Consider the following 24214-nt stretch of genomic DNA (forward strand, 5'->3'; position numbering starts at 1 on the left):
TGCAGTCTCTTCTTCATCTCTTCTCTGTATTTCTAGGGATTGCATCGTTGAACTCTTTTAAATGTCTCATTCTGATCCTCTAGCAAAGTCCCCTTCCTTCCTGAACTGTTGTTCAAGTTCAGCTTGGTCCTCCACCCTACTTATTCGTATTCTTATTTCTCTGACCTTCTTGTTCAGCCATGAGGCATGCTTGACGAGTTCAAGTGCAGTGGAACTGCAGTCAAAAAGTCATGCAAGAGTTACTTGATTCTTTTTTACTGTATTTTTATGTTCCCCTAGAGGGAATTGAATTTCCTCACTTAAAATGTTGAACATTGGAAAGATCTGTATTTCACTATAATAAATAACTTGTTATTAATACCTGCTATTAAAATAGGATAATTTAATAGACCGTTGGGTGCCTATGGAAAGATTTTGGGGTTAATGTGAAGTGGACAAAAATCTGTTATTAAAGAGAAATTATATTTTTAATTTTCATGGACATTTTTAATCTTATATAGTATACTATGTTCTTTAATATTGTGTTCACATATTTCTAAACTCCTTAAATGTGTGTCTATTTAAACTTTTAAACATTTCTTTAGAATAAACCTGAGAGAGAATGCAATATGTAGATGAAGTCATCTGTACAAAGGCTCCCCCAGTTGTCACCATCATGTACCAAAGACCAAGGCCAAGTCACATTCTAAAAATCGACTGCCTCAAAATTAAGGGCAATGCATAGAGTCTCTGAAGACTTATCAGATTCTTGGTGAACATGAGAGGCTGCCCTTAGCTGGCTGACTCTTTGCAGCCCTGTGGACTGCAGCACACCAGGCTCCCCTGTCCTTCACCATCTCCCAGAGTTCCCTCTCACTCAGGTCCGTTGAGTCAGTGGTGCTGTCTCACCATCTCATCCTCTGCCACTCTCTTCTCCTTTTCTTCTCAATCTTCCCCAGCATCAGAAACTTTTCTAGTGAGTCAGCTCTTCTCATCAGGTGGCCAAAGTGTTGGAGCGTCAGCCTCAGCATCAGTCCTTCCAGTGAATATTCAGGACTGATTTCCCTTAGGGATTGCTTGGTTTGACTTCGTAACTCTATCATAATTGTAAAGTCCTCTAGAGGTTATGCTTTATTTTCCCTGACAGTGTAGCTCAATATTTAATACTTGTTAGTGGCTCCTAATCCCTTGGGATATGAGGAAATAGAATATTCATTCTGGTTTTATATTTAGTTGGATGCTAGAAAAAACCTATAACATGGTTAGTAGCATCTTCCATTTGCCCCACCACACACATAGACACACACACACACACACACACACACTTTTTTCCAGGAGGCACAGCCCATGATAGAATACGACACAAATATAAATACAACACAAATATGGTGTAAAGCAACTCCTCGGAGCATATAGTGTAGAAAAGGAAAAATGTAGTTTGTTTTTTACTTTTTCCTCGGTCCTTCCAGGAGTCAAACCTGTTACAGGGAGAAGCTGCTACGCACATGTTTAATTCTGTAACATAGCATTAAATTCATCTGTTCACTTGCAGAGCAGCTCTGGTCCTTCTGTCGGCACCAAGCCTATGAAGTTGTTCTCAGAAAGACCCTTCTGTGTCTTCTCACTGACACAGCTGACTCTGTTCATTTTGCTCATGGAATGTGACTGACTACCCATTACCAGGACTAAATTAGGGGTCAGCTTGTGTTGGTAAAGCTCTAAGGCCATCTATTAGATGGACCATTGGAGTACACAGAATTGGAAACAGACTTGTCAAAATTATGGACTTTACAGTAGACAAAAGAAGTAACATTTGAAATGTGAATAGATAATTTCTTTCTAAGCATAAACTACGAGGAAGGAAATGTGAAGGAAATGTAAAAAGACCAAAATGCATGAAAGTAATCTGTCTCTTTCAAAAGACCTTAAATTAAAAGATGAAGTATTAAGGGACTTATATAACATGACACAGGATAACCATCTCCTATGTATAAGATGCTTTTGGAAATCAGTGTGGAAAAGATAAAGGTTTTAGTGGAAAAAATGGATATGAATATGAAAGGGCATTTCAACAAAGAAGAAATATAAACCATAATAAATATTGTAAGTTTCTATATCATATATTTTTAAAGTATAATAATAGTAGCAGCACATTAATTTATTAAAAGATAATATCAATTGTTAGTGAAGGTATGGGTAACTAAGCAGACTTTGGCTTTTCTGATGGGAATATGAAATCATTCAAAAACTTTTGAGGTATATTTGACCATATTTCAATCAACCTTACATGTCCAAGAGAGCTGAAATGATTTCTGTTGATAGGAATTTGACCAGAAGAAATGATCAGAAATGAGTATAAAAATAAATTGTGTAAATATGATGATCCAAGAGTTATTCACAATAAAAATTTTAGAAACATCCAAAATAGCACAAAAGAATGATTGGGATAAATACACAAATAGAGCTTGGCCAGAAACAGAATTGATATGACTGTGAAAGTTTTATTTGGAAAAGCATTTAAAGATATTTGGAAATATTTGTTAGCCTAAGTGTGGAAAAACAGGATTTAAACCAGAATATATACTATTATTCATGTCTTTTAAAGTAATTTTGTGTGTGTGTGTTGTAAACATTTATAGTGAGGCCGCAGTTAATTTATTATCTTTACATTTCCCTGTTTAATAATGAACAATGAATAAACATATAGTAATGAATATGTATTAATTTTATAGTTAGGAGAATAGTATAGGGGTTCCTTTTAGGAGCCAAGAGTTTGGGTTTCTGTTAATATCTGTAAGTAAAGATGCTTTCAGCAGGTTCTCCTCTCCCACCTCCTGAGTGAAGGGAATCCCTCAGGTTCTACTTACCACTATTTTTGTCCTTCTCTGTGTCCCCAGTGGCTCTACGCCTTTCATATTCTCTGTAACATCTCAGGGAGTGTTTCCCACTACATGAGTGTTTCCCGCCATATTTCCCATCCTGACCACCTGTGCACTGTCCACTGACGGGTTACTATGACACCATAGTGACACATGTGAAAGTTTTCTCCAATTTGACCCTGCTTCTCACTTCTTTAATTCTGTTAATGCTTGATATTATTTCTTGTGTCAAAACTATCTTCGACTTTTTCCCCCTTTGCTTCTCACACCTGCATCCTCAAGCTTGTCTTACTCAGATCAGTCACTCAGTCCTGTCCGACTCTTTGTGACCCCATGAATCGCAGCACGCCAGGCCTCCCTGTCCATCACCAACTCCTGCAGTTCACTCAGACTCACATCCATTGACTCAGTGATGCCATCCAGCCATCTCATCCTCTGTCGTCCCCTTCTCCTCTTGCCCCCAATCCCTCCCAGCATCAGACTCTTTTCCAATGAGTCAGCTCTTCGCATGAGGTGGCCAAAGTACTGGAGTTTCAGCTTTAGCATCATTCCTTCCAAAGAAATCCCAGGGCTGATCTCCTTCAGAATGGACTGGTTGGATCTCCTTGCAGTCCAAGGGACTCTCAAGAGTCTTCTCCAACACTACAGTTCAAAAGCATCAATTCGTCGGCTCTCAGCCTTCTTCACAGTCCAACTCTCACATCCGTACATGACCACAGGAAAAACCACAGCCTTGACTAGACAAACTTTTGTTGGCAAAGTAATGTCCCTGCTTTTGAATATGCTATCTAGGTTGATCATAACTTTCCTTCCCAGGAGTAAGCGTCTTTTAATTTCATGGCTGCAGTCACCATCTGCAGTGATTTTGGAGCCCCCAAAAATAAAGCCTGACACTGTTTCCACTGTTTCCCCATCTATTTACCATGAACTGATGGGACCAGATGCCATGATCTTCGTTTTCTGAATGTTGAGCTTTAAGCCAACTTTTTCACTCTCCACTTTCACCTTCATCAAGAGGCTTTTTAGTTCCTCTTCACTTTCTGCCATAAAGGTGGTGTCATCTGCATATCTGAGGTTATTGATATTTCTCCTGGCAATTTTGATTCCAGCTTGTGTTTCTTCCAGTCCAGAGTTTCTCATGATGTACTCTGCATATAAGTTAAATAAACAGGGTGACAATATACAGCCTTGACGTACTCCTTTTCCTATTTGGAACCAGTCTGTTGTTCCATGTCCAGTTCTAACTGTTGCTTCCTGACCTGCACACAAATTTCTCAAGAGGCAGATCAGGTGGTCTGGTATTCCCATCTCTTTCAGAATTTTCCACAGTTTATTGTGATCCACACAGTCAAAGGCTTTGGCATAGTCAATGAAGCAGAAATAGATGTTTTTCTGGAACTCTCTTGCTTTTTCCACGATCCAGCGGATGTTGGCAATTTGATCTCTGGTTCCTCTGCCTTTTCTAAAACCAGCTTGAACATCAGGAAGTTCACGGTTCACGTATTGCTGAAGCCTGGCTTGGAGAATTTTAAGCATTACTTTGCTAGCGTGTGAGATGAGTGCAATTGTGCGGTAGTTTGAGCATTCTTTGGCATTGCCTTTCTTTGGGATTGGAATGAAAACTGACCTTTTCCAGTCCTGTGGCCATTGCTGAGTTTTCCAAATTTGCTGGCATATTGAGTGCAGCACTTTCACAGCATCATCTTTCAGGATTTGGAATAGCTCAACTGGAATTCTATCACCTCCACTAGCTTTGTTCATAGTGATGCTTTCTAAGGCCCACTTGACTTCACATTCCAGGATGTCTGGCTCTAGGTCAGTGATCACACCATCGTGATTATCTGGGTTGTGAAGATCTTTTTTGTACAGTTCTTCTGTGTATTCTTGCCATCTTTTCTTAATATCTTCTGCTTCTGTTAGGCCCATACCATTTCTGTCCTTTATCAAGCCCATCTTTGCATGAAATGTTGCTTTGGTATCTCTGATTTTCTTGAAGAGATCCCTAGTCTTTCCCATTCTGTTGTTTTCCTCTAATTCTTTGAATTGATCGCTGAAGAAGGCTTTCTTATCTCTTCTTGCTATTCTTTGGAACTCTGCATTCAGATGTTTATATCTTTCCTTTTCTCCTTTGCTTTTCGCTTCTCTTCTTTTCACAGCTATTTGTAAGGCCTCCCCAGACAGCCATTTTGCTTTTTTGCATTTCTTTTCCATGAGGATGGTCTTGATCCCTGTCTCCTGTACAATGTCACGAACCTCATTCCATAGTTCATCAGGCACTCTTATCTATCAGATCTAGGCCCTTAAATCTATTTCTCATTTCCACTGTATAATCATAAGGGATTTGATTTAGGTCATACCTGAATGGTCTAGTGGTTTTCCCTACTTTCTTCAATTTCAGTCTGAATTTGGCAATAAGGAGTTCATGGTCTGAGCCTCAGTCAGCTCCTGGTCTTGTTTTTGCTGACTATATAGAGCTTCTCCATCTTTGGCTACAAGGAATATAATCAATCTGATTTTGGTGTTGACCATCTGGTGATGTCCATGTATAGAATCTTCTCTTGTGTTGTTGGAAGAGGGTGTTTGTTATGACCAGTGCATTTTCTTGGCAAAACTCTATTAGTCTTTGCCCTGCTTCATTCCGTTCTCCAAGGCCAAATTTGCCTGTTACTTCAGGTGTTTCTTGACTTCCTACTTTTGCATTCCAGTCCCCTATAATGAAAAGGACATCTTTTTTGGGTGTTAGTTCTAAAAGGTCTTGGAGGTCTTCATAGAACCATTCAACTTCAGCTTCTTCAGTGTTACTGGTTGGGGCATAGACTTGGATTACTGTGATATTGAATGGTTTGCCTTGGAAACAAACAGAGATCATTCTGTCGTTTTTGAGATTGCATCCAAGTACTGCATTTCGGACTCTTTTGTTGACCATGATGGCCACTTTCTTCTGAGGTATTCCTGCCCGCAGTAGTAGATATAATGAGGAGTAGATATAATGGTCATCTGAGTTAAATTCACCCATCCAGTCCATTTCAGTTCGCTGATTCCTAGAATGTCGACATTCACTCTTGCCATCTCTTGTTTGACTACTTCGAATTTGCCTTGATTCATGGACCTGACATTCCAGGTTCCTATGCAATATTGCTCTTTACAGCATCAGACCTTGCTTCTATCACCAGTCACATCCACAGCTGGGTATTCTTTTTGCTTTGGCTCCATCCCTTCATTCTTTCTGGAGTTATTTCTCCACTGACCTCCAGCAGCATATTGGGCACCTACTGACCTGGGGAGTTTATCTTTCAGTATCCTATCATTTTGCCTTTTCCTACTGTTCATGGGGTTCTCAAGGCAAGAATACTGAAGTGGTTTGCCATTCACTTCTCCAGTGGACCACATTCTGTCAGACCTCTCCACCATGACCCGCCCATCTTGGGTTGCCCCACGGGCATGGCTTAGTTTCACTGAGTTAGACAAGGCTGTGGTCCTAGTGTGATTAGATTGACTAGTTTTCTGTGAGTATGGTTTCAGTGTGTCTGCCCTCTGATGCCCTCTTGCAACACCTACCATCTTACTTGGGTTTCTCTTACCTTGGGCGTGGGGTATCTCTTCACAGCTGCTCCAGCAATGCATAGCCAATGCTCCTTACCTTGGACGAGGAGTATCTCCTCACCGCCACCCTTCCTGACCTTCAACGTGGGATAGCTCCTCTAGGCCCTCCTATGCCCGCGCAGCCACGGCCTGAGGTTGGTCCTCCCAGCCACTGCCCCTGGCCTTGGGCATGGGGTTGCTCCTCCGGGCGGCCGCCACTAGCCTCTGGCGTGGGGGCTTGGGGTAGCTCCTCCCACCCACCGCCCCTGGCCTCCGGCTTAGGGGCGTGTGGTATCTCCTCCCGGCTGTCGCCCTCGACCTCGGACGTGGGGTAACTCCTCTCGTCGCCGCCCCTGACCTCTGACGCTGGGTATCTCCTCTCGGCCGCCCCCCCTGACTTCGGATGTGGGGTGGCTCCTCTTGGCCACCGCCCTTCGGGCATCGGTCCTCCCAGCTTCTGCCCCTGACCTCGGACGTGGGGTAGCTCCTTTCGGCTGCGCGTCGCAGCCGCCTGCGCTTTAGCAGGCGCACAAGCTTGTCTTACTAGGATATACCAAACACCTTCACCCGTATCAAGTAAGAGGTCTCCTCATAATCAGGTGCACCCAGCTTCACCGTTGAATCGATGCATTCTACACTGCGCTCACACTAATCTTCTAAGCTTCTTGAAGTCCAGCTCTGATCCTGACCACACCTTCCTCCAGTTCTTGTCTGGTTTATAAGATGAGTGTGTACTCATTCTCTCTGTGCTGCCTCAGCTCTCACTTCTGACAGTTTCATACAAACCCCTTTGCTCCATCTACGCGAACATAACCTCTCCTGACTTTAGTCCCTCACTAAAATTCTTATCTTTACCTTCTCTGAACCTCTCCATTCCTCAGCATCCAACTTAAATCCTTTTCCCTCTGGGAATAAATCAGCAGCTGTCACCTGAATGATAGTTTTTTTTCACTATTCCTTTTTCCTCTATTTTGAATTGAGACAGCTTAGGGTGTGTGGGGAAGAATTTGGGTATCTGCTATCTGCTGAACTGTGTGGTTTTCTTATGTACCTGATTTGGTTTCTTACTGGGATGACTTTGCTACGTAAACAACAGCTACTTAAGCAATCTGTTGTTCTGGAGTAATTACTATTCCCTTTCATTTTTAAACGTTTGGACTATGAATTACATAGTCATATTACTTCTCCAGTACAAAATACTTGACCACAGTTGTTAATGAGTATATAGCAACTGATACATGCTATGAGCTCAAGGACTAAAGGAATTCATCTGAGGTAAAAAATGTCTTTCTAAATCTAGTACTGAAAAAAAAAAATTATGCTATTATATTCTGTTAGAACTGTGCATTCTAGATGACCTTTCAAAGCAGGTTTGTGTATTAAATTTAGCTGTCGATGTCTAAGGGAAACCAGGCACAAGCGTCTAAGAATCGTCTCCCAGAGGAGACACACAGGACTTAATTCCCTCAGCAACGAGTCACGACAACACATGTGAAATGGTATCTACTAGAATCTCGTAGACTGAGAGCCAATGGTTTTAACTGGAGGCTGGTCATGTAGACACCTTCTGCTTGTCATGTAGGCAAATTCCAGACTCCCAGATACAAAGCAGGGGTTCAAAACAGCCCATATCGCTTGCACAGTTTTAGCATTAGTGAACTACTTTCATCCGTTAGGCGGGTGGTGTCTCGCTGTTCACACTGTTGCACAGTGTTCGTGGAACCCAAGATAGGCAAGGCACAAGCAGGGAAATGGGAAGAAGACTCAAGGAGCTGTCGGAGCCGCGAACACATTTCTTCTCTCCCGACTGGCGCAGCAGCCAGAGCAGCAAGACACGCCGTCTTCTCTCTTCGGTGTTGACCCAGGCGGCAGCCAAGACTCAGCCTCCCGACCATAACGTGGCCCCAGGGGCTTTTTCAGGTGGAGCTCACGGATGCTTCTGGAACACAAATAGCCCATGGCCAGGCGAGTTCACTGTGACGGGCATGTGCCTGCGCTGTAAGAGCTCTCAGCTCTTACACAGTCGTGATTTACAAAATGTAGGGTGAGAGCTAGAGAATGTGGAGGGGAGAGCTGACCACTCCCTCTTGCTCATTTGCTCCTTCCTTTCAGGTGGGAACCCTCCTAAAATCCACATTCCCATGGTGTTGGAACATTAGTCATTGCTTAGAACCTCTGCCCCTGGAAACTCTGCTACCAGTATTAGCTCTTTAATCGAAGCAGGCCTTTCAATGGCTAGCATGCCTGCTCTGCGAACTCTTTTATGCACAGCTCTGTTAACCCGAAATAATAATTTTAGGCTCTAACAGTGTTTCAAGCATTCAGATTTGTTCCCGTGTGTGAGTTGACACAAAGATCATCTTTTAAAGTAAACAGAAGCTTCAGAAATAATTTGTTGGATAGACTATTATCTCTGAGACTGAAAATATTTTTGCATCTTTTACACCCTGTGGTGTACACTGGAGCTTTCTCTTGGAGGACCAGTTTTCTCGTCTCTTTCTCATTGCTGGTTCAGTGATGTTGTATTTGTGCTTTGGAACTGGTTATTTTGGGAATATTTATACTACAAAGACCAGCAAATAGTGTAAATTGGGATCTCCCCGCCCCCCACTCCCAAGGGAGCCAATTGTTAAACTTTATTACCATACCACCACCTGTATCCATCCCCTTACCATTTATTCTATAGTCTGTTCCTCTAAGTGGTAGGAAGAAAATGTATGTAATTTGTGTGAAATACTAACTTAGGGTACTGAAAAGCTACTGGTCCAAATTTCCCGCTTGGTTTATATTATTCTTTTGATATATTGTGGCTTCCTTCTGTGGCTCAAACGGTAAAGAATCTGCCTGCAATGCGGAAGACCCGGGTTTGATCCCTGGGTCAGGAAGATCCCCTGGAGAAGGCAATGGCAGCCCACGCCAGTACTCTTGCCTGGAAAATCCCATGGACAGAGGAGCCTGGTGGGCTACAGTCCATGGGGTCTGCAAAGAGTTGGACACAACTGCATGACTGACACTTTCACTTTCTGATATATTAGTCTATAAACTTGGAATTCTCAAGTTTATCCATCACTAATGAACTACTTACTGGGTTATTTTTAATTATGTAAGTATTTTTTAAAGTCCTTCTTTCAAATGAAGTTTTAAGATGCTATGCTGTCAAAGCCAGAAAACCTAATTTTATCTTTCTTTAAGCTTTTGTTTGTCAAATTATCAGTGTAAAATGGCTCCAAAGCAGTGTCCTATTCCGAAATTGTCGCTGGCAGATACTTAGTATTCTGGAGAGGCCATTCTACTCATCTGTCTTTACTAATCTCAGCTGGCAGTGAATAGTAGTGTAGTTTGGGCAATGAAAATAAGGTAAAATCATGCGTTTTTACTGAACCAGTCAGTTCTAAAGACAGCATGCGAGGATGATGATGAGCATAGAAGAGGGAAGAGAATGTGCACAGCGTTGTTGCAGCATGAGTCATTGCTTAGAACCTCTGCTTTGGGAACTCTGCTACCAGTATTATCTCTATAATGTGTGTGCTTAGTCACTCAGTCGTGTCCGACTTTGCAACCCCGTGGACTGCAGCCCGCCAGGCTCCTCTGTCTGTGGGGATTTTCCAGGCAAGAATACTGGAGTGGGTTGCCATGTCCTCCTCCAGGGAATCTTCCCAACCCAGGAGTCGAACCCAGGTCTCCCACATTGCAGGCAGATTCTTTACTGTCCGAACCACCAGGAAAGCCTCCTGTTGAATATTCTGAGATGATTCTTCCTCAATTAAATCAAGACATTATGCAGTTTTCGGGGCTTCCCTCATTGCCCAGGTGGCAAAGAATCTGCCTGCAATGCAGGTTTTAAGGATCTTTTGTAGTGTTATTCCAGCCCTGCCTCTGCCTCCTTCCCTCCACTTACTCTGAAGGCAGACCCTGTCAGACTTTTTCATGCCTCTTTACGTTTTCATGGGAGTGACCCCTTTGTTATCTTTGACTACTCATGACCAGTTATTCATCTTAAGATCCAACTCAGAGCACCACCATTCTTTTTCCAGAATTTAGACTCTCTTTTGTGATTGCTTAGATTTTCATATGATTTGCGTACCCTTTTATAATCATTTTTAATTTAATGAATGTTGTATGTTTGCTCTGTGTGTGTGAGTGTGTGTGTGTGTGCACGCGCGTGCATTTTCTTCCCATTCCATACACTGTAAGCTCTCTTGGACAAAGACTGTGTTTTCCTAGTCTTTGTATTCCCAAGATACAATTGCTATATTCAAACTTTTTGTAGGACTTAATTTTTAAAAAAGGTTTCAGAGTAGAATAATATTTGATTCCCTCTCTAACACAGAACCTTCAATAATCACTCTCTATGTCATGATTTGCCTTTGTGTGCTTTTTAGGCAGATACACAGGTTGACCGAGAACATCAGAACTTCTATGAGTCATCACTAGAATACGTCTTTAAAATTCAAGAGGTTCAGGAAAAAAAGAAGTTTGAATTTGTCGAACCGGTAAGATCTATCTTCTGTATAAAATAGTAGCTATAATACATCTTCTAAGAAAAATTTGCAGTTTTTTTCTGTTGACAATTATGGTTTTTAAAAATAAAAGGAGAGAGAGAAGCATGGGAGAGTATGTAGGTGGAGCATGGAGCACTTTAGGGCAATGAAATGCCCTAATCTACGGGACACTGTAATGGTAGATACATGTTATTCATTATACATTTGTCAAAACGTGTGTAGCAGGTACAATACCAGGAGCGAACTGTAATGTAAACTATGAACTTTCATAATAATATGTCAGTACTGGGTTATCATTTTGTAACCGATGTGCTATACTGATCCAAGGTGTTAATAATGGGAACCCGTGTGGGTAAGGGCCAGGGTGGGTGGTGAGCTCTAATTTCTGTTCAGCTTTTCTGTAAATCTAGCACTGCTCTGAAATAGTCTGTTGATTTAAAAAGCCTAAAATTTAACATTAAAGCATGTATATTACATATACCTAAAGGAAAACAGCTCACTGCTACAGTGACCCATTTATCAAACCTTTAGTTGAAGGGAGAGAAGGTAAGGCTGTATTTCTTCCTTTGTTCCACTCTGCTTCCTTACAAGGCGGGGACCTGCCTGACTTTCCAGTGAAGTCATTTATTTTCCTAAGTCAGTGTAAAAAGTAATGGATTCCCTAATGTAAACTGCATTGCAGAAAAGAACAGGTGGCTGGTCTTTATAAACTTACTTCGTTTTCTTGGCATTTTTTCCCAAGTAATACCTTAATATATTACAATATTGCCTGAATAGGCATTTTCATGAGGTATCATCTGTGACTGAATAAGGGTAAGTTCTATAGTCAAGATGATAGGGTATTGATCATAAAATATATAAGAAATCAAATATATAATTTAATCCATCTTTTCTTCCTATGTCAGTTTATTTTTAAAAAAAATTACTTATTATGAGCAATAAAATACCCTATTCCTAATTTAGTGGATGATAAGGAGAAGGGGAGATACATTTCTAAATATATTTGGAAATTTTATTTCCTGATGAAAACCCATCAGTGATTACCTAAAGGTGATGGGAAACTGGGACAGAGCAGAGTCCAGGAAGAGTCTTAGCCCCTGCCTGGTCTGTACCCCTGCTTCACTCCTGTCCCTTCAACTAGAGCCACCTGCCTTTCTGCTGGCTGCTTCACAAGTTTCCAAGACCAACCCTTCACCTCCAAGGCTTTAAGGGACTGAAGACCACACCACAGGCTCAAGAATTTAACCTTATATAGCTCAGTTGGTAAAGAATCCACCTGCAATGTGGGAGACCTGGGTTCGATCCCTGGGTTGGGAAGATCCCCTGGAAAAGGGAAAGGCTACCCACTCCAGTATTCTGGCCTGGAGACTTCCATGGACTGTATAGGATCCATGGGATCCATGGGATCGCAAAGAATCGGACACGACTGAGCGACTTTCACTGTGATGACAGCCTTGACTCCAAGTTCTGTTTCCAAACACTAAGTTCTTAAACCCCCTAGTTTGAATTGATAGCCTCTTATTTAGAAGATCCTTTGGGGTCTGATAAACTTTTACTTGGCTTTCTGAAACTCAGCTGGGGTTCTTGGACACATGGTCAGCTTGACAAGCCGTCGTCAAAGAAGATGACTAATTCTTAAAATTCCTACTCCTCTTCTCATGGAGTAGGTCCTGCCTCTGAGTCGTATCATGGGTTTTGAAGCCTGTCTCCTTGTTGGCACACTTCCCCATCTGGCCGCCCCTTGGGATTTCTGAATGTCAGCTCTTTGTTAAAGTGCCCCCATTAGTTCTGATGCTTTCCCATCACTCTCCTTCCTTGTGTATTCCCATTCCCTGCAGATACTGTGCTCATCTGCTGTGCAGGTCTTCCTCGCACCTGGAATGATCCTTCCACAGCTGTAGTAACTCTCTCCTCTGAAGAGGCACACGTGTAGCCCGTTTCCCCATCCAAGATTCTTTTATAGCCCATCCTGTCTGGGAACAGTGAACCAGACCATTCTGTAAGATGACATCAGGTATTAAGGAAAAGGTTGTAAAATCGTTTGCCCACAGATCACAGAAGGAATGCTAAGAATTTGTGAATTCATGTGACAATACAGGTAGAGAAGTGGAAACTGTCCTTCAACTGAAATGTTTCTTCCTTCCCTCTGTGGTATCCCATACTGGGATGGTCTGATAAGTCTTCTGTAATGCATGCCTTTCTGGTGACACCACAGTCAAGGTCGATGTGAAATCTGTTCTTCTTCCAAAATATTTTCCTGGCTGCTGGATTTTTCTTATTAGAGTGTCTGGCCAAACCAAATAGTACTGTCAGTTTAGTCTCATTCCATTTCCAGCCACAAAGTCTCATCCATGGGATTTTACTTAATTTCCACCCCCGTAATGAGAAGAATAGAAATGGGAGCACTAGAACATGGGGTTGCTACTCTTTAGGTTACACATTTACAAATTAATTTAGAGGAAAAAAGCCTTTAAGATTTCAAAAACAAAGCCCCCAGGAGCTATAAAGATAAAAACACATGAGGATACTTTAATATCTTTGAAGGTTATTTCCTGCAGAAATCCAATTCCTGTTGTGTAAAGCTTTGTATTGAAGAGATGAAGCAATCTATGCTAGTTTAGCTGAGATTTGTTTGACAAAAAAGCATTAGAGTAAAGCAAAGTACTTTAGGGGTGTGACTTAAACAGATGCTGTGATAGCAAGTAGAAAATATAAATAGTCCTGTTGATTCCCATTAAATAATATTCTTACTTTATGATGATCATTTGAGACTAATTTTCCATGATTTCGATTAACGTCAAGATCCTCCTATAGTTGACCTTTGAACAATACGACCTTGAACGGTGTGGATCCCACTTTTATGTGAATGTTTTAAAATAAATACCACAGAACTACACTGTCTGTAGGTTGGTTGGGTCTGCGGATGCAGAGCAACAGATGCCACGACTGGTCTGTAAAGTTTTACACAGAGTTCCAAAAGGTGTGTGTGTGTGTGTTGTGTGCACACACATGCACATAAGCATATAGGCATCCTTAATTCCCACATTGTTTAAGGGTCAACTTGTACTTATGATAAAATGTCTACAGAATATTCAAGTGGTACCAGGAAAAGATGTTCCTACAGCTTCGTTATTCTTAGGAGAATCTGGATCTAATATATGGGAAAAGAGGGGCATTTATAAATTTTTATAAATTACTGCTTTTGAAGTATTCAGAAAGCCAGCTTTTTAAACTCACTTCTCCAATAGCTATATGATTTTAATGGCCTTTTCCCCCTGTTTATCATAGTTTATTTGGAATGCGATGGTAGCTAATTCATGATCTCTAGACTCGCACTACTCAGTGTGGTAGTAACTACTTATGTATGACTGTCAAACCCATGAAATGAGACTAGTGTAGATTAAGATGTGCTCCAAACCTGAAACACATACTAGATTGCAAAGGCTTAGTACAAAAAAGAAAGCCTTTCTTTTTTAAAGAAATATCATTAAATCCTTTTATATTGATTACATGTTGAAATTATAATCTTTTGAATACACTGTATAAAATATTAAATTTTGCTTGGTTTAAGTTTCTTGTGACTACTAGAAAATCAAAATTTTCATATTCGTTTGCATTTGTGGTTTGTGTTGTATTTCTGTCTAGCAGTGCTTGACTGTGTTCTTTCAGATTTGCCAACAAGATATGTGAGTTCGGGTCTGTAATGGGTGAGAAGAGATCAGAGAGGGAGAAATATGAATTCCTGATTCTTGATTGTAAGATCCTCCTATTTCTCAGAGTTGCCCAGATTTTATGAGAATTTTGAGGGATTAGGAGAAAAACCTTGAGAAGTAGCTAAACATGAACAGCCTACATAAGAGAGTTGAATACCCTGTCTTGAAAGTCTGTTATGGAACATGAAGTTTGTGGCTCAGAAAACCAAAATAATCTTTTTATAGCTTAACTCCCTTACGGTTCATTCAGCTGCAGTTGGTGGATGTTTTGACTGCATCCTGCAAGCGTACGTAGCTGGGACTAGAGTTTTGTGAGCAACTACTCTGTGTCCTGTGTTTTCCGCATTCTCCCATGTGAACCCCACCATGGCTTTATTATTGGTAGTTTTTATCCTTCAAGATGAGAAACTTAAGTCACAGAAAGACTATTAGTTGCCTGAGGTCACAAACCTAAAGAGAGGGAGAACCAGGAAGCCAGAACCCAAGTCCAGAGTTAACTATTTCATACCACCAACAGCCTTAAGGACTGCTTCATTACAAAAGTTAGTTCTTATTGCTTGCTCTGACCAAATAAAGTGGATGACCCTAGAAAACTGGACTGTAAAGCTATTTTAATTCCTTAAACATTAGAAGAAGAAAATAAGAGATTTTTCTTCACTTTGGTAAAGATGATTGAGTCCATGCACATATCTGTTCATTAATTCACTTGTTCTTCCATCCTTCTTTCATAATTCTGTTTTGTCTCCCGAGGCCACAGGTAACTGGCCACTTTTCATGTAGAGACAAAGTGTAATGGCTGAGTGACTATAAGTTGAAATTTGGCTTCAGCCTTACAGCTCTGTGAATTTGGAATGCTTTTCCAATTCTGTGATCCTCAGGTTTTTATCTGTCAGTCGGGGATAAACTTTGTGTGTAGTTCCCAGAATTGTCACATCTGATGCAGGTAATACACAATGTACCTGGTTTGTCATAAGCATCAATAAGCTAGTGTGAGCTTGCACATGGACTGTTATCACTAGATAAGAAAACAATATTGATGCGTCATTTATCAGTGTGCTTCAAAGCCAGATAAAGCTTTTTCAAAACCACATTTTTAATTTTAACATGCTTTAAAATATGCATATAAATTCTAAAAGAACATATTCACTTTATTTTTTTAGACTTCAGTCTTTTTGTATTATGTTTAAATGTCACGTGGAAAAATGAAAATAAACAAATATAAACTGAAGCATGCTCCTTTTAATACTCATCCCTTAGACTGTTAAATTTATTTTTAAATCATTTTCTGAAAAAAATATAAGGTAATTTAGTTAACATGCTTTAGCTCTTTAGCTTATTATATGATGAAGTATACTTATAAAATGCTTTTTAGCTTTTCTAGTAGATGTGAAAAATTTTGAAACTGAACAACTACTTGCTAAGTTAAAAAGGTCTGTCAGATAGTATGTAGACCTTCAGGTCCTGAAAGCAAAAGATTTTGTGTTCATTTTCAATATAATTGGTTAACCTTAGTATAGAAAGTTTAGAGTAGATTAAAGTGAGAAAATAAGACAGTATTATTTTTTTAAAAAAGACATTGTAGGACTAAAAATTAGATTTCTGTTCTGCTGAAAATCTAAGTGCAGTCTTTCTATAAAAATGAAACAATAAAGCTCTCCTCAGGTTGCATACGTTTAAATAAAAGCTTCTTGGCCTTTGGATTTAGTTCTAGGTACTGTTACTGAAAGTTTGAAGTTTGCAGTGACTGTTAGACCATGAAGAATTTTGGAGAAGTCAGAAAAATGCATTCTATCTATTTAACTGACTGATCTCTTATACTTAATTTTAGAAATCCATCATGTAAAGGCCTGGTCTAAACATAGCTTCTGCTGGATTTTACCACATTGATGGCCACGTTACCTTCTTCATTCCCATTTAGTTGAAAAGATAAGCTGACTATTCTTTATTGCCTTATTTCTTTCCAAAGAAGTTTCAGCCCTGTCTGTTTCATCTGAATTGCATCCCCTTGAAATATTAGAAATTCATCTTTAGGAACTCCAGTGAGTCTTCACTGCTGAGGCAATATATAGCCATGACTTCAGAAAGTTTTGGCTTTTTAAATTACTTGAATCTGTGTTCATATCTGTTCATTCATTCATTCGTTTGTTCTTCCATACTTTTTTCATTGAATTCCCTGGTGGTCCAGTGGTTAAGAATACACCTGCCAATGCAGGGAATATGTGTTCAATCTCTGCTCTGGGAGATCCAACGGGCCATGGGGCAACTAAGCCCGTGCACCAGAACTGCTGAGCCCTCGAGTCTAGAGCTGGTGCCCTGCAACAAGAGAAGCCACCACAGCGAGAATCCTGCACACTGTCAGAGTATTAGAGTGGGAAAGACTAGAGATCTCTTCATGAAAATTGGAGATACCAAGGGGACATTTTGTGCAAAGATGAGCACAACGAAGGACAGAAAAGGCAAGGATCTAACAGAAGCAGAAGAGATTAAGAAGAGGTGGCAAGAATACAAGTGTCAGAAGAACTATACATAAAAGGACATAATGACCAGATAACCACAATGGTATGGTCACTCACCTAGAGCCAGACATCATAGAGTCTGAAGTAAAGTGGGCCTTAGGAAGCATTATTACAAACAAATCTAGTGGAGGTGATGGAATTCCAGCTGAGCTATTGAAAATCCTAAAAGACGATGCTGTGAAAGTGCTGCATTCAATATGTCAGCAAATTTGGAAAACTCAGCAGTGGCCACAGGACTAGAAAAGGTCAGTTTTCATTCCAGTCCCAAAGAAAGACAATGCTAAAGAACGTTCAAACTACTGCACAATTGCACTCATCTCACATGCTAGCAAAAAATGCTCAAAATTCTCCAAGCCAGGCTTCAGCAGTAGGTAAACCAAGAACTTCCAGATGTTGAAGCTGGATTTAGAAAAGTCAGAGGAACCAGAGATCAAATTGCCAACATCTGCTGGATCATCGAAAAAGCAAGAGAGTTCCAGAAAAACATCCACTTTTGCTTCATTGACTATGGTAAAACCTTTGACTGTGTGGATCACAATAAACTGTGGAAACTTCTTCAAGAGATGGGAATATGACCACCTGACCTGCCTTCTGAGAAATCTGTATGCAGGTTAAGAAGCAACAGTTAGGACTGGAATGGAATCACAGACTGGTTCCAGATTGGGAAAGGAGTATGTCAAGGCTGTATATTGTCACCCTGCTTATTTAACTTCTCTTCAGAGAACATCATGAGAAATGCTGGGCTGGATGAAGTACAAGCTAGAATCAAGACTGCTGGGAAAAGTATCAACAACTTCCGATATGCAGTTGCTAACACCCCAATGGCAGAAAGCAAAGAGGAACTAAATAGCCTATTATTGATGAAGGTGAAAGAAGAGAGTGAAAAAGCTGGATTAAAACTCAGCATTCAAAAAATGTAGATCATGGCATCCAGTCCCATGACACTTATGACAAATAGATGGGGAGAAAGTGGAAATGGTGACAGATTTTATTTTATTTATTTTTTATTTTTTTAAAATGGCTTCCCTGGTAGCTCAGATGGTAAAGTGTCTACCTACAATGCAGGAGACCCAGGTTTGATCCCTGGGTCGGGAAGGTCTCCTGGAGAAGGAAATGGCAACCCACTCCACTATTCATGCCTGGAAAATCCCATGGACTGAGGAGCTTGGTGGGCTACCGTCCATGGGGTCGCAAAGAGTTGGACGTGACTGAGTGACTTCACTTTCTTTATTTATTTTTTTGGACTTCAAAATCACTATGGATGGTTGACTGCAGTCATAAAATTAAAAAATGCTTGTTCCTTGGGAGAAAATCTATAACAAACCTAGACAGTGTATTAAAGAGCAGAGATATCATTTTGCTGACAAAGGTCCATAGAGTCAAAGCTATGATTTTTCCATTAGTCATGAACGGATATGAGAGTTGGACCATAAAGAAGGCTGAGCACCAAAGAAATGATGCTATTGAATTGTGGTGTTGGAGAAGACTCCTGAGAGTCCCTTGGACAGCAGAGAGATCAAACCAGTCATTCCTAAAGGAAATCAACTCTGAATATGCATTGAAAGGACTGAAGCTGAAGCTCCAATACTTTGACCACCTGATGTGAAGAGCTGACTCATTGGAAAAGACTGTGGCTGGGAAAGATTGAGGGCAAGAGAAGGGAGCGGCAGAGGATGAGACAGTTATATAGCATCATTGACTCAGTGGACATGAGTTTGTGGAAACTCCAGCAGATGGTGAAGGACAGGGAAGCCTGGCGTGCTGCTGTTCTTGAGGTTGAAGAGTCAGATAGGACTTGGCAACTTTGCAACAACACAGCTTCTCTGATTATTACCCTCTTTGACAAGTCCCCCTGTGCCACACTGACTGACCAGTTTCCAGCCATGACTCTTTTTTCTTTGGTTTTCTCATTCATTGCATTAGATATTGATACTTTTTCATTCCCATTCAATCTGTACATTAGACTTAAAGCACTCTGTGGTCATTCAGAAACTATCCCTTACGATTTTTCTCTCTGTTTTCCTCCAAGTAAAGAATAGCAAAGACCGCAGGATTATCTCCTAGGCCAGACACATGTACAGGATGAAAATTTATGCCTTACCTGTGCTCTAGTTTTCCAGTCTTCTTGGAGATTTCAGTGGCCAGATGTAGACGTCTGTATAAGACTTTGATCTCTTTTAGTACATTACGATGCTCTGTTTATGAGAAGTGTTTGTATTTTTAAAAAACACTCTTATTGGGATGTAATACACATGCTCTTCAGTTCACCCAATTTTAATTAGTTTTTGTCTGTGGTCTGAGGTAGGTGTCCAACTCCATTCTTTTCCATGTGGCTCTTCAGTGGTCCAAGAATTCTTTGTGGAAAGACCATTCTTTACACATTGTATGATCTTGGCACCCTTGTTGAAAATAAGCTGTTCATAGATATCTGAGTTTATTTCTAGACTCTCAGTTCTCTTCAATTGATGTGTATGTCTGTCCTTGTTCCAGTATCACACTGTGTTCATTATTCTAGTTCTGCCCAGTTTGGGCATCGGTCATGTGAAATTACTAAAATTACTCCAGATTGCTTCAGAGGCCTGCTCCTCACTCCCATGCCAGCTGCTGCTGCTAAGTTGCTTCAGTCGTGCTGGACTCTGTGTGACCCCATGGACGGCAGCCCACCAGGCTCCCCCGTCCCTGGGATTCTCCAGGCAAGAGTACTGGAGTGGGTTGCCATTTCCTTCTCCAATGCAGAAAAGTGAAAAGTGAAAGTGAAGTTGCTTGGTCGTGTCCGACTCTTTGCAACCCCATGGACTGTAGCACAACAGGCTCCTCTGCCCATGGGATTCTCCAGGCAAGAGTACTGGAGGGGTTAGCCTTTCCCTTCTCCAGGAGATCTTCCCAACTCTGTGATAAAACCCAGGTCTCCCACATTGCAGATGGATTCTTTACCAGCTGAGCCACAAGGGAAGCCCAAGAACACTGGACTGGGTAAGCTATCCCTTCTCCAGCAGATCTTCCCAACCCAGGAAGAGAACCAGGGTCTCCTGCATTGCAGGTAGATTCTTTGCCAACTAAGCTGTGACCTGGAGATTAATCAGCTGAGAAATTGTGAATAAGCTATTCCTTTGCTGACTTGCTATGGGTTTTGCTAAATGATTCAGTTCAGTTCAGTTCAGTCACTCAGTCGTGTCTGACTCTTTGTGACCCCATGAATCGCAGCACGCCAGGCCTCCCTGTCCATCACCAACTCCTGGAGTTGAGTTAAACTCATGTCCATAGAGTTGGTGATGCTATCCAGCCATCTCATCCTCTGTCATCCCCTTTTCCTCCTGCCCCCAATCCCTCGCAGCATCAGAGTCTTTTCCAATGAGACAACTCTTCGCATCAGGTGGCCAAGGTACTGGAGTTTCAGCTTTAGCATCAGTCCTTCCAATGAATACCCAGGACTGATCTCCTTTAGGATGGACTGGTTGGATCTCCTTGCAGTCCAAGGGACTCTCAAGAGTCTTCTCCAACACCACAGTTCAAAAGCATCAATTCTTCGGTGCTCAGCTTTCTTCACAGTCCAACTCTCACATCCATACATGACCACTGGAAAAACCATAGCCTTGACTAGATGGACCTTTGTTGGCAAAGTAATGTCTCTGCTTTCCAATATGCTATCTAGGTTGGTCATAACTTTCCTTCCAAGGAGTAAGTGTCTTTTAATTTCATGACTGCAGTCATCATCTGCAGTGATTTTGGAGCCCCCCAAAAAAAGTCTGCCACTGTTTCCACTGTTTCCCCATCTATTTCCCATGAAGTGATGGTACCAGATGCCATCATCTTCGTTTTCGGAATGTTGAGCTTTAAGCCAACTTTTTCACTCTCCTCTTTCACTTTCATCAAGAGGCTTTTTGTTCCTCTTCACTTTCTGCCATAAGGGTGGTGTCATCTACGTATCTGAGGTTATTGATATTTCTCCCGGCAATCTTGATTCCAGCTTGTGCTTCTTCCAGCCCAGTGTTTCTTATGATGTACTCTGCATAGAAGTTAAATAAGCAGGGTGACAATATACAGCCTTGACGTATTCCTTTTGCTGTTTGAAACCAGTCTGTTGTTCCATGTCCAGTTCTAACTGTTGCTTCCTGACCTGCATACAGGTTTCTCAAGAGGCAGATCAGGTGGTCTGGTATTCCCATCTCTTTGAGAACTTTCCACAGTTTATTGTGATCCACACAGTCAAAGGCTTTGGCATAGTCAATAAAGCAGAACTAGATGTTTTTCTTGAACTCTTGCTTTTTCCATGATCCAGCGATGTTGGCAATTTGATCTCTGGTTCCTCTGCCTTTTCTAAAACCAGCTTGAACATCAGGAAGTTCACGGTTCACGTATTGCTGAAGCCTGGCTTGGAGAATTTGAGCATGACTTTACTAGCATGTGAGATGAGTGCAATTGTGCAGTAGTTTGAGCATTCTTTGGCATTGCCTTTCTTTGGGATTGGAATGAAAACTGACCTTTTCCAGTCCTGTGGCCACTGCTGAGCTTTCCAAATTTGCTGGCATATTGAATGCAGCACTTTCACAGCATCATCTTTCAGGATTTGGAATAGCTCAACTGGAATTCCATCACCTCCACTAGCTTTGTTCATAGTGATGCTTTCTAAGGCCCACTTGACTTTGCGTTCCAGGATGTCTGGCTCTAGGTAAGTGATCACACCATCTTGATTACCTGGGTCGTGAAGATCTTTTTTGTACAGTTCTTCTGTGTATTCTTGCCACCACTTCTTTATATCTTCTGCTTCTGTGAGGTCCATACCATTTCTGTCCTTTATTGTGCCCATCTTTGCATGAAATGTTCCCTTGGTATCTCTAATTTTCTTGAAGAGATCTCTAGTCTTTCCCATTCTGTTGTTTTCCTGTATTTCTTTTCATTGATCACTGAGGAAGGCTTTTTTTTTTTTTATCTCCCCTTGCTATTCTTTGAAACTCTGCATTCAGATGCTTATATCTTTCCTTTTCTCCTTTGCTTTTCTCTTCTCTTCTTTTCACAGCTATTTGTAAGACCTCCTCAGACAGTCCTTTTGCTTTTTTGCCTTTTTTCCATGGGGATGGTCTTCATCCCTGTCTCCTGTACAATGTCACGAATGATTTTTCATCTATAAATGCAGTATGTTTTTACATTTGGTCAGTTTGTTGCAGTGGTGAGGTAAATTGATTCTAAAGCCCTTGGGAATGATAAAGTGCTATATGAGTTTTTCCTGATGGTAAAATGCCTTTCTTAATATTAAAACCTAATCTACGTACTGGCTTATTGTTATTGATATTATCATTTTAAATGTCAGGTTTACTTTAAGGTAAGCTGAGACAATAATCTTTTTCCTACCACTGCACTTCCTACCAGGCACATTGAACAAAGAAAGTGACACAGTGGAAATGCAATTCCTAAACTGTCAGGCTGTCCTGTTAAGTTTCCTTGATGCAGCATCATGGAATTTGTTAAGGATAAAATGAACTAAACATTTAACTTTGCCACCACCTAGAGGCAATTATGTCATACATGCTGTCTTGATTAAACTTTCTCAAATGCTGCTTTCAGAGTAGATGTGGAACAAAAGTAAAAGGTGGATAACTCTTTGTATATAATTTTTCTCTACACCCTAAAGAATTGTCCTTTCCCTAGTGGGTTCTCAGCATGCACTGTGAGATTAAAACATACTTGTTTACTACTAAGCAAATCTGAATTTTACCAGAAGTTGCCAGTAGGAAATGTATCTCAAGGAATTGGGTGTCTTATAGAAATATTTATTGCAGATGTTCTTAAAGTATCTCCTTTGTAAGTTGAATTCTTTATACTTTGCATAATATTACAATAGTATCTTTCTTTTATGATACCCAGTTCCTAATAAGACAGTATAGACATTAAGAAATGAAACAATATTACTTGCAAGAAATTCATAACTACTATGCAAATATTTAGAAGGCTACTGTTGCCTAAGTATATACTTCACAGGCTTTTTCTTATTTTGTCTCTGAAAATCTAAATTTACATATCTATGCCATGGTTATTTAAAGGGTTTTTAATACTATTTTAAGATACAGTTCTTTTAAATTGGGTCACAATATGTGCAAACTATATGTCTTATATTATTGAATAATTTAATAAATGTATGTGGCATCCTTTTAGTAAAGGGTTATCTATTAAATTTTTACTTTCCCTAATAATTATTTGTTGATATTAAATTGACAGCATAAAATAATTATAAAATTACAGACAATGTATTTTGACACATCATCAGGAACTGTTGAACAAATAAAGGGAATTCCTTAAAATGTAACAACTTAACACCAATTCGAAAGTATATGCTTTCCAAAATGTGTATGATTTTGTAAGAAGTTAACTTGTTTAGGAAGAGAAGCATTAGATCATTGCAGAACCAGTATTTAACTGTTGGAAATCATAACACACACACCAATTGATGCTTGACTGAATCCTCCTTCTTCCCCAGACAGAGGAAATGACAGGATATTATTCACATATAAAGATGATTTCAAACTGTGTTTCTTTCCTCATATAAAATAAAAGTTTACAGACATGTTATGCTGTTTTAATTAGAAAAATATTAGCATCTTCTCAAATGTGTTTTCTAACTTTATTGTAGGAAGAAGTTGTGGAAGAGATTGAATTGTATATGGAATAAAATCCCAGGAAATTAAATGAAAAATTTAAATAAATTATTTTTCAGTTATAACATTTCATATAAATGACCATGTCTGATAACTCCTTGGACAGCTGCTCTTTACAAATAAAAACATCATAAATAAGTGCATATGAATGTGGGATTAGAAAGCTAGGGTCATGGAAATTGTGCTTTTGCAAAGAAAATTTAATTTTAACTCTTACATGAAAAGATCTGTATCTAGCTCCATGTTTTTGCTCAACTCTTGCTTCTTTTTTGAGTTCTTCCTGCTGCTTGCAAAAATACTGTCTGTTTATTACATAAACCATTACTGCCACCTCGTGGTCTTTTCCTGAATTTCACCTGTCCATCCTTATTCGTTCTCTTTGAGTACTTCTTA

The 24214-nt window shown here is 40.3% G+C and overlaps 1 protein-coding gene across 2 annotated transcripts in view; it reads left to right on the forward strand.

Annotated features, from left to right (window-relative positions):
• ARHGAP42 (Rho GTPase activating protein 42) overlaps window positions 1–24214 on the forward strand; it is a 349920-nt gene that overhangs the window by 250168 nt on the left and 75538 nt on the right. For both annotated transcript variants that reach the window (XM_027563908.1, XM_027563909.1), the window contains one exon: window positions 10823–10933. In XM_027563908.1, the coding sequence (XP_027419709.1) occupies window positions 10823–10933 (111 nt within the window). The remainder of the gene's footprint in view (window positions 1–10822; window positions 10934–24214) is intronic.

Source organism: Bos indicus x Bos taurus, chromosome 15 (assembly GCF_003369695.1).
Source record: "Bos indicus x Bos taurus breed Angus x Brahman F1 hybrid chromosome 15, Bos_hybrid_MaternalHap_v2.0, whole genome shotgun sequence".
Lineage (NCBI taxonomy): Eukaryota > Metazoa > Chordata > Mammalia > Artiodactyla > Bovidae > Bos > Bos indicus x Bos taurus.